The sequence below is a fragment of the Lepisma saccharinum genome, chromosome 29 (genome assembly GCF_977018435.1).
Source record: "Lepisma saccharinum chromosome 29, izLepSacc3.1, whole genome shotgun sequence".
NCBI lineage: Eukaryota > Metazoa > Arthropoda > Insecta > Zygentoma > Lepismatidae > Lepisma > Lepisma saccharinum.
The window spans coordinates 46933886-46945887 of NC_139257.1; the positions used below are offsets into that span (position 1 = coordinate 46933886).

The window sequence follows — 12002 nt, forward strand, 5'->3', positions numbered from 1 at the left end:
AGGTGTCGCAGTGTATGGTCTCCCACTGCGCGGTTTGTCTTCAATGCTGGTTTCCCCTTCTGTAAACTTCTTCATCCATCTGTGCACATTGCTCTTGTCAATGGTGCCATCTCCGTACACATTCTGTAGCCTTCTGTGGATGTCGGACAGTGCACACCGGATTTTTTTCAAAGAGGATTCCAGAGTTCGGTTCAACGATGGTGCAAATGCATAGCTTTAAATGCAGACTACGTTGAGTAGCTGGTTTGTATAGAGCTCCAACTACATGTGCAATTTGAACAATCTACATCAGTTAATAAAGAGGTTATGACCACTTTTGCATTACTTTCGGTACGGCCCTCGTAGGTAGAGACAAGATCGCACACGGTGTGTGATGTATTTATTATCCACTATTCCGTACATTACTTGAAGAGTCAGGCAAAAGCGCTCGCAAAAGGGATTAGGGGGAACCTGCCTTCCCCCATGAAATATCGGGAAATACATCATATAACTCGAATGGTGAAATTGTACTTGTACCATGAAAACATAGATCAGGGTGCCATGAAAGACAGCACATTCAGTGGTCTCTGATATATGATTCTTTGTGAGAATTTTCTTAACTTGGGGAAAACTTCACCCACACTTCTCCCCACTTTGTGCATTGCTGCCCCCCTGAGAAAATATCCTGCAGGCGGCCTTGGGGTCAGGGGAAAAGAAACAGGCAAGTCAATTTTCTGTCCTAAGTAAAGCAGTAGTGTAATTTTCTGCCATGTAGATGCTGTAAGAAGCTTTCTTTCGTTTAACACTTCCGTTCATCAAAGCACACGGGCGTCGGGAGGGGGGTCGAACGGGTCGGTGGACCCCCCCGGAAATTGACATTGTTCATTTAAAGATACAAGAAAGCCGAAAGTTTGTTACTCTTATTGTTAAGAATAAAAATAAAGTTAATTTAGTTAGTATTCGAACAGAGTAATCAAAGTAAAAAATGCATTGGATCGAAAATATTGAGTGAAAAATACAGGAATAAGTTTATATTCTACCACTTCATCCAAAGAACAAATGGTTTTACAGTTTTCAAAATTATAATAATTGCAGTTGTAGGTGAGATGTCAGACAGCACACTTTATATATTAAAAAAACTAACATTTAAAGCCTTTTCTTGAACGAGACGTGCAAAGGTTAATATCAAAATGCATTCAGATAGTAACTGCATAAAATGCAAAAGAAATAATGGGAAATAGTTGTGGTGATATTCACTCGTTTGGTGGATCGAGTCTCCACATTTATACAATAAATTATTATTATTTCGAATAAAATTTATTTTTGTTAGTTTATAATATTTATTATTGTTAAATAGTATTTATAACCGTGGTAATAATGCTTATTATTTATGTACTATTTAACTTTCATTATTTGCCCGACCACCCCTTGAAACAATTTCTGGCGACGCCCATGTCAAAGCATATGTTCCTTGTACCTTTCATTTACATGTTCAGTAACGTTTTGCAATTTGAATTTTATTTTCTTGAGTTTGACGAGCATTGACTTACCTGGTTTTTACCTCTGATCCTTCAATTGCAACTTTTTCCGTGAATTTTTTAGTGTCATGGATTTGGCCATTTACTATTCGTACGCTCATTTCTTAAGACTTATGCAAGCATGGACGTCCGCAGGATTTTTTCCAGGGAGGGGCAAGGAAGGTATTTTTTCCCATGGGTGGGGCAAACAAGGTACATTTTCCCCAATAATAATGTTGTTCCCTAAAAAAACATTGCTTATGTTTGAATTTATCATATTCATGCAATAATTAACACATATTATATGTGACGGTTGACTTTCATTTTCCAGGGGGGACACGGCCCCTTCTTGCCCCCCTTCCGGACGCCGATGCTTGCATGACGCATGACGTATGTCATTTCTATCTAGATCTGTTGATACATCAATCCTCTAACATGTATACATAACTTATTTCTTGGGAGAATGACGTAACGTGACGAAAAATATAAATAGCAACAATTTAGAGCTGCTACGTTTTGTGGGTGCTAAGTGGTGCGGTATATCTCATTAGCGTGCATGTGTCTTGCTTATTTTACCTCTTAGACAGGAAATAGATATCGATGTTCAAGCCAGTTCCATGTTTGCTCGGTGCCAGCAGAGCGTTGGAAGGTGCCCTGATTCCTCTCCCGGTGGAATTACCCATGATTCCCGACGGCCACCAGTTGGGTAAGTGTCCTATGCACAACATGTCGCCTAAGCAAATGGTGGGAGTTTGCAAACAGAAGCGCACACGTTTACTGTTTGCTGAGACTCGCAAAAAAGCTGCCCACGGACTCTAATCAGCGAATCTAAGGAGGTGTGAACATCGGATTATACCAAAACGACATTATCTGAGAGCAAAGCGTAGTGGGGAAGGGTGATAGATCTGCTGACGAAGACGGGTTTCACTGTGAAAGGGATTGAGTGATAAAATGATTTATTTGCAGTACATGACGATCTCACCAGTTTTATGTTATCATTAGGACCAGGGACTTCATGTTATAACATATTTTTTTATTTGGCATCGAATCGAATATTGGGGTAAGATATTTACATTTCTGATGAAAATCGGCCGAAATAGACAAACATGTTACCAATTTCGAGTTTTTACAACATATTTATTCAATTTTCTCGTAATAAGACATATTCCTGCATAATTTCGTAATTGTCTTGCATAAAATCGGTTATTTTATAATTTATTCTTCGTACCTTTAGAGCAACGGATAGTTTATATTATCCATGGCAGGATAAGGAATGGACGAAGAAATTAAAAGCAGATGTATTTTCTTACTAACTTGTACAGAATAATAATTCTCCCGCTTTGTTTAGCGATCTGCTCATTATGCTTTAGTTTCCACAATAGTAATAGTAAATGACATAATAGTAAATTAAACTTAGGATAATTATAGTGAACCTCACTATATTTTCAGTTTTTTCGCACTACATTCTTAGGTTAAAGGAACTCTGTCTTCATTTAATACCCTACCCCCCCCCCCAGTCGACCTTCCCTGGAATATACTGACATCCTGTATAATGATAAATTTGAAAGTACTGTTGTGAATATTTTTGGCTTTACTGGGAATATTTCTGCATTTTTCTGACATATTTTTAATTTTTCATGACACATTTTCCCATTTTTATGACATAATTACGTACATATTTTACAGTTTTATAGGGCATAAAGTCCCGGGCCTTAGTTATCATTCATGGCCATCGTGGCGATTTCCTAAAAGGGTAGAAACGTGGTTTGAAATAAGAAGTCTCCTTTGTTTCCTTCCGCGCATAGTTCTTTTCACCACTTCCCGGAAGTAAATTTCATTCTTCTTCCGATGTTGGGATACCGAATGAGCTAGGGTGATGGATTAGTATGTAGGAAGTCACGGGTTTAAATCAGGAGGCTGTCCCTTTTGACTCAGGCTTTTCCAGTAGTTCCCTTTAAGCCCCTATCGCACGGAATTGGATTTCTAGTAGGAATGCCCTAGTTGGCGCTGAACTGACTTTCTAGGTAGACATCATGGCCGCCTGGATGACTGCTTGACTGGTTTGGAGGAATAGGACATGTTCTAATTGCTATGTGAAGATAATCTGTGATTGTGCAAAGGAGCGCTTTTGTCTGTGGTTTCCCAGTGTTACTCCAGCAATGTATAACGTATACAGCGTGAAAGGCACGTCGAGTTACACCATCTATGCTGAGTGCACTGTGTTTACATTTGAAACAACTAAAATATTCTTCCATACGTGTACAGTAAACGTTGTAAAGTATGTATTTAAGCAGCGCCATTGTTTTGTACCTAATAACATTTTATACGAAACGTTATTCCTCTCGGTTGAATAGTTATCGGCTTTTAAAAATGTGAAGTGATACATTGTTTACATCTCACGCGGCCGCCATTACAACTTCCCTCGTGGGAACAAAAGTCTATCGACAAGTATGCTGATAAGTATCGTGTGACGCGAAAACTAGCAAATTGGTAGCCAGTCCAGCGCCAAGTAGGGCATACCTATTGGAAATCCAGTTCCGTGTGATGTGGGCTTTAGTCTCGATCTAGGTTTCCTTCGAACCTAGTTGTTGCAAATTAGAATCTGAACAATTTTGTGATGTGCCTCCATCCACAAGGTAACAGATCCCTTGATAACCACTAGGCCATCGGGAAGGCCCAAAATGAAAGGTGACATTTAATTATGTCACCCTATATGTTAGAATAAGGTTCTCTAACAACACATTATAGGGGTATAAGAGGTGACCCTTAATCAAGACACCCAAAATGTCTATTACACTTACACATAGTACACTTTGTATTGCATTTTGCAGACTAACGAGGCTCTGGTGTCTTGACCCATGGTCATTAAATCCTCTATGAGGCTTGTGTGTTGGTGATTGTCTACGTATTTCATCATATCACCATCATCCTCATCTTCACAATTAGCCAAAAGCGTCAGAAACTCGAAGTGGAGTAAATCAAAGCAATCAATCAATAAAAAACAGAGATAAGTTCGCTTTATTCAAATACAACCCGAGGCTGCTCCACCAATGGTCGGATTGACCATTACTGGTTTATATTAATCAATTGCTGTCCAGCTACAAGGTATAGGGTTAAGTAATATGTTTCCATGAGTGTACTTTTATGTTAATATTGCATGTAAGTGTATGTGCTTATTGGATTGTGCTTTGCTGGATATTAGATTCCCCTGTTTTTTATCTCCCCGGTTGGGGGAGCTAGCTGTCTTTCAAAAGACCGTTACAGTGGAATTTTCCAGTTCTACGGGGTCCACGTCCACGGACGTTTACCCCTACTATAAAAAAGGCCAGTGGGCTTTAGAAAAAAACAGTGTTTCCCCATTGATCGACGGCGAGGAACGTCTCCTCAAGTTTAGTCCACTTTTGGTGGCTAGACTAGATATAATAATGTAGCATTTGGCGTAAGCCAACCCCTGTTGCTGTCCCAAGTCTCCTTTTAGAAAAAGCTTTGAATATGTGGATATTTCCGTATTGAGTAATTGATGCCCGAAAGAAAGAGTGAAGGCGTAATGAAACGCATTTGTAATGAACGGAATACAGTGGCGTGGCGTGGATTTTCAAAAGTGTTACCGGTTATCAGTAGGACATTTAAGGGAGACTTGGGCGCCTCCCCACCTCATGCCCCCCCCCCCAAGTCTTCCAAGTAGTTCATATAATATTAATCTGGTACGTATGCAATTCAATACTAGATTTTGGTAAAGTTATTAATCAGGAAAAAAAATGTTGACATAAGGACTAAAGTGAAATCGCAAACATTGGTTGTTGACACAATAATACGTAATTTGATACTTACAGAAACATCGAAGGCTACTTATAGAGCAGATCAATCCGACTTTGAAAATAGTTATATGATGCTGGGATCCCGGGTTCGAAACCTAGCTTGGGCATGGGCGTTTGTGATGTCTATTCATCAATTTAATCATATCATCACTCATTCCCATCTTCGCAAATTAGCCAAAAGTGGCACAAGCGAAGCAAAATCAATCACATCAAATCAAAAATCTTCTATGATGCTGTCATAAAGAGAAGTTTTTCATTTGAATTTGAATTTTTGGGTGCGTCATGGTCATGGTCCACGTTATCTACATCTGAATTCGACACGTTTTTTTTTTCACCCGAAAATAGAGAACATGGCTAACAAAAGAGTTTCGACAACTGCACACATCCACATAACCACGGATAGTCGTTATACCACGAAACATTGAAATGTCGTTCATATCCAGCAGACGACTTGGTTTTTAAATCGTTCAAAATAGGCTTTGGCCTCCCTTTCGCCACAATTTCGATTTTTTCTGCAAAATAACGAACCGAAAGATTGCTTCAAAATATCTTCTATCGCACGATTACACACACTGTCCAGATAGGATGAACCCGCCACCTCGGAACTCGGAGCAAGCTTCATTAATTAATTGACAAAGCCCGAAAACAACATAAAGACGAAACACACCAGTCACAAAACTCCCACTGCACAGTCCCTCCCACAAACCGTTGTTTACTTTTGTAACAACTTTTGAAGCACCCTCCTTGTCCCCTCCCCTCTCAGCATCGGCCCTTCCCCAATATTTCCTTCCGAACCTGCAAGAAGTCCAGTTCTACTAATGTTGCCATCTTAGTTCTTTTGAAACCAGATTTGCCCAAATCGCGAAACTTTTCGTTTCAAATAAGATTGTAGAGTAGATGTAGTCTTCATCTGTTTCCTAGCTACTCCCACTCCCATGTTTCGCTAAATCCACTGAAATCTCATTTCTGACACCACTACTATTTCGTATATTTTACGTCCTTTGCTACCTTTAAGGCTTTCGCTTTATAGGATAATCGTGACGATGAGGATGAACGGTGAATTATTGAAATAAAATTATTATTTCTTTGTGTATGTAATTATTATTTTTTATAATTACGTAAGTAAAATAATAACAACGACCACTGAAATAACCATTTCTTGCTGAGGATTCGAACCTGCGACACCTGACACTTCAGAGCGTGCTAAGATAACAATCGGGAAATTATGCTTGTAAGTATTGTTTTCACTCAAAAACAGTTCTACCACCTCAGAAACATTGCTTCAATCCGAAATTATTGCATTCCTGCGACAACGTATGTCAATCTCAATCAGTATTATCAACAATTATCACAAATTCCTGTAACCGAAATAATATTATATGTGTGAAATATAGAATTTTAGGTTGACATTTTTAGAAGGACAGCGGACCTCTTGATCATACCCATCCCTCCCCTCTCCTTCTCGCCTGTGATGTCGAAGAAGGACAAAGAGGACTTTCGTAATCGCTGATATTTAGAGTAAATACAAAATATCACTTGGTAGTTTGCTTTTGCCCCAGTGTGATTTGATTTTTTAAAATTTTGATTTGGCGATTTAAGTCCACTTCATGAACAGTAATGCTAATCGGGACAGTTTAAAGTTGGATCCGAACCACTTGTGCCTCCACCGGGTATCGAACCCGGAATCCCTTGATTATAAGGGGGCGACGCTACCACTGCGCTATCGTTCCCCAGTGTGACTGGACACCTTCAGAGTAAGATAGACCCGATTAGGCGACTTAGCTCTTTTCTGTCAATTGAATATGGCAACACTGGTATGTTTCCGGTAAGGGTCACCGGCAACTGCGCCGGCTAAACAGGGATACCATAAACCCTCCTCCTCCCCCCGCTGTCAGTCTTTGCCGCAACGCGAAGTCTTCCTTGCGTGGGCTCAGGGCCCTTTCCTCATGTTGCCTGAGGAGGGTACCGGATCAGTCCTCCTCTTCGCTTTTGCCGGTGTCAGAAAAAATGTCAGTCTGCAATGTTTACTTTACGACAATATTACCAGTTTATAATAATATTTTAAGACGGGTTCTTCAATTCTTTATATTTTGGTGTTACCTGCGGTAACAGCGGCTACATGCACGCCACACCTCTGACGAATATCATTTCAGCTGAGGGTAGGCCCGCAGAGATAGTTTTGCTAACTCTACGGTAAAGGAAGTGCCGATGGTGTAAGCCATAGGTGCGCAATTACGTTGAATTAAGGAAATTGGTTGATTCTGTAAATGCACACATGCAAGCAGTACGTAAATATGTATATATATATATATATATATATATATATATATATATATATATATATATATAACAACGTATAATAAACCAATATATCCTACTAGAAATGTTATGATTCCAAGAACTACTGTACTGTCCAATAAAAGCCAGTTGTTTATTCACTTGCTGTACATGTGTAAACGAACCAGGGACTAAAAAAATATAAATTGTTATGTAAAACCCTCCTTTCGTAATTCCGGCGCAAATATAATCTGCTCGCTTGGCACCCAGGGTGAGGTGAAAGGAGAGATTTGAGTAATTAAAGCAGGAAGTAATCCAGACGGTCTGGATTAAAATAAGGGACTGGGGAGCCGACGCTTTCACAGCAGTTAGAATATTAATACAGACGGGCTAATTCGGACTGGAACTGAACTTTAAACTGGGAAACGCAGCACCGAAATGTGCTTCCACCAGATTCGAACCTATGACTTCTACATCGCAATTCGTTACTGCGAAGCACTAGGCTATTAGAGGAAAGTTTCTAATCTTCTCGCTTTTCTCTTGCTTCACAATCATCCTACATCTCACTGTTGCATCATTACGGCTATTCCAAATTCGGTTAATTGTGGCAGTAGTAACAGAAAACGGAGGATAACTACAATGAAGGAAATAGCGCGAAACTGATAGTCAACGCCGTATTTTTCAGCAAAGCCATACCAGGCAAATAACAACAAGTACGGATATTTAACTCTGGTCAATCTCTCGTCGAGATTGTTTTTTGTTTTCAATAACAAAAGAAAAAAAGTGAACGAACTACACTCGCGACATTTCGAGAGTTTTTTTTCATTTCCACATTGGATTCGCTGCACGTACGGTAGCTATGGCTGCTGTCAAGGGTGCTGCGTCCTTGATGATGGAAGTCGATTTCTTTCCTCTGGGTGCAAATCTGGTTTTCGGTGGAGGAAAAAAGATCTGCGATTTCTTCAGTAGCTAATGAATATTCAGGATGTTTTCATTCACATGCGCAAAAGCAGCTTTAGTTTGTGTATTTCTATAAATACACCAGTGTTGCTGGTGAGCCGAGATATTTCACCTCATATAATACCAGGTGGTTATAATTAGTGAGGGTGTTCAGAGTGGTACAGCACGGGCTGTAATGAGAGTAGCAGTCTGAAACTTCGTAGATATGCTAATGAAGCAATGCGCTCGCGAATTATGCAAAAAAAAAAAAGTTCCAATTCTCGCCACCAGGGTAAAAAATGGCGCTGTAAGCAGTCAAAAAGTGGAATTTTTCGTAACTCTGACGTCAAAGTCGGTGACATTGCCTAACCATTGTGTGAGCTCCCGGTTGTTGTTGGCGACGCTTGTTGCTTTTTCCTTTAGTAATGTTCATGTAATTCGAAAAGTGAAATTGTAGCGATATTTTATTACAAAGAGTATTGTTTTCTGCGATTTATAGTGTTTTTCCTGTAAATACCAAGTTTTGACTGCTTACAGCGCCATTTTTTACCCTGGTGGCTAGAATTGGAACTATTTTTTTTTCCTAATTCGCGAGCGCATTGCTTCATTAGCATATCTACGAAGTTTCAGACTGTTACTCTCATTACATCCCGTGCTGTACCACTCTGAACACCGTCATTTTAATTATAACCACCTGGTATCTAACAAACTAAAAGTTAAAATATACAAAACAGTAATTTTGCCTGTAGTATTATATGAATGTGAAAATTGGTCCCTTACATTAAAGGAGAAATTAAGAGTATTTGAAAATAAAATCCCTTGAAACATATTTGGACTTAAAAGGAATGAGGAGACAGGTGAATGGAGAGGATTATATAATTTAGAACTGCATAATTTGTATTCATGTTCATAAGAATAATTAAATCAAGGAGACTCAGGTTGGCAAGCCATGTGGCACGAACGAGAGAGGAAAAAAGTTTATAGGATTCTTGTTGGGAAACCTGATGGTAAGAGACCTGTAGGAAGGCCAAGACAAAGATGGAGGGATATCGTTGAGATGGACCTAAAGGTAGACGGTAAAGATGGAAAAGATTGGATTGATCTTGCCCAGGAGAGGGACAAATGGAGGGCTTGTGTTGCTGTAGCCATAAACCTTCGGGTTTTAGAAGGCTTACTTAGTTACTTTGGTGGAGGGGGACACATTAAGTGGTCACAACACAATAAAAGGAACCACATCAGTATATTACAACACAGTATCCGGAATATTTCATATATCCACCTGGAAGGCCCAACCAACAACGGACATGAGGAAGCTGTGAGTAGCATGGCATCATCATGCAAACAACTCCTTTCCCCGTCTTTTTATTATTAAAAAATATTGTACGGGAAGAGCATGAAATGCTAATATTAGAACCGCGCCTGCTGACATGTACCAAAACATTTAACGACCGAGATGCAAGCGCGAATTAACGAAGCAGAAACATTCTCTGTTGGCATGGCAACGTTGGTTCCAGCTGACCTTATGAGGTTTACGTTCCGATTCACTTTGCATAAGCAGGAATTATCCATATGAACAAACTGGTGACAAGTACAAGTACAATTAATCTGTTATTATTGACAGGGAAGGTTGTTTTAAGTCCAATGTTAAACGGTGTGCAACGTGCCTCCACTGTGGATCGAACCTGGAACCCCTTGATTACAAGACGAAAACATTATCATTACTCCATCCGGGAGGCATTTTATTACTATTATTATTATCATTTCCTTAATTTCACTAATTTTACAGGCTACCATTGCTCTAATTCGTTATATTGTATTACATAAGTTTTAGAATCACTATTGTATTGTATGAAATATACTCTATATGTGGAACTAAAAGAAGATAATAGCACAGACAAATGTATTATCACAGACATTTGTCTGTGATAATAGTCATTATTAGTACATTTTACCGATATATATTTTTTGTCCAATGTGTGTGTGTGTGTGTAGGGCTATCTATCTTTATATAAAATATATATTGATTGGTTTTAATTAACGTTGATTTTCTGCCACTTTTGGCTAATCGCGAAGTTGGGGATGAAAAGTGATAAGATGGAATTGGTGAAAAGACAACAACAAACACACATGGATAGGATACAACACAAACCCCACAGACCATTAGCTATATTGGCTGTGATTTCAGGCACCAGAGCTTCGTTAGTCTGCAAGAATGTAGTCCAGGGTATACTACGTGGAAGAGATGTTATTGTCATTTGGATTCTTATTTGAAATTCGCCCTTTACACCTCAGAGCTATGCACATATGGTGATTATTATTGTTGTTATTTGGCAGAGGTATCTTAACGCATATGAAAATAGCAACATCTCATCAATAAGTTAATTCTTAAAATGATACTTTACCCTCCTGTCCAGTCTTCTAACCTCATGGATGTTATATATTATTTGGAAAGTTAAGTATGCAGCTATGGTCTGAAACAGCCATAAATTCAAATTATGTATGTATTCTTGTTGTCATGGAAACTTCTTCTTTTTATGTATGTGTTATAAAGTTATAAACTTACAACAGTTGGAGAATCCTACAGACCATTTGCTGAATTCAAAATACACAAACCATGGTTTCATCATGTAAGTGCTACAAGAAATGTAATTGTATTAATTAATAGACTAAAAACGGGCCATTTGTGTACTACCAGAATTGAAATAACTAACAATAAGAAATGTGAATGTGGCTGGGAAAGTGCAGATGCCCAACATATAATACTGGAATGCTCAAAACACAATAGAGAGAGAAATATCTTGTATAAAACTTTATAATCTAAAGGTTCAGTTTCCAACAAATTTGTTAAGTTTGGAATGTGCGGAATGGTTATAGTTTGTTATCATTTTTAGGAAAGTGTAACATACAATTGTAAAAGGCAAAGTGTTTTCTTTAAAGCTAATATCTGTAAAATAGGGGGAAATACTTTTAATTTTAATGTAAAACAATTATGTACATTTTATATGTGTATTTAATGGACAAAACACGGCATAAAAGTTGTTAGGTTCAAAATAAAGGAATGAATTAATATGGAGTTATAGAAATGTACGAACACAAGTGTTTAATCTGACAATATTAAAATTTTGTTAGTAACATACAACATTGCAAAAAGAAGACATGATAATGGAATGACGAATACTACCATGCAATAGGCTCTGTAGCTACGTCACGGAGACGTCGTTTATAAAATGCGTTTTCATAATTTAGATTCAAATCGAAAAATCCCATCATACATATACTTGTTCCATCTTATCCATTAATTATATCCTTTAGGATACAAAAAAAAAAAACATCGCCCAGTGGCTTGTTCACTGCAGTTAGTCAACCAACAGAGTGAAATGGTCAACATTGTGCTCTGTTGATATTTATAGAGCTGTCCTGATGTGGCTCTATGAGCGTCCCACAATTGGCAGAGGTGGGTTATAGTTTGTGC

The 12002-nt window shown here is 38.6% G+C and overlaps 1 protein-coding gene across 5 annotated transcripts in view; it reads right to left on the bottom strand.

Moving 5' to 3' along the window:
• snu (ABC-type transporter snustorr) overlaps positions 1–12002 on the bottom strand; it is a 490105-nt gene that overhangs the window by 331573 nt on the left and 146530 nt on the right. For 2 of the 5 annotated variants that reach the window (XM_083114468.1, XM_083114467.1), the window contains exon 1: positions 2073–2256. The exons of the other annotated variants lie outside the window; for them this stretch is intronic. In XM_083114468.1, the coding sequence (XP_082970594.1) occupies positions 2073–2224 (152 nt within the window). In that variant the 5' untranslated portion in view covers positions 2225–2256. Of the gene's footprint in view, positions 1–2072; positions 2257–12002 lie in introns of those variants that run through there. 5 annotated transcript variants of the gene reach the window in all.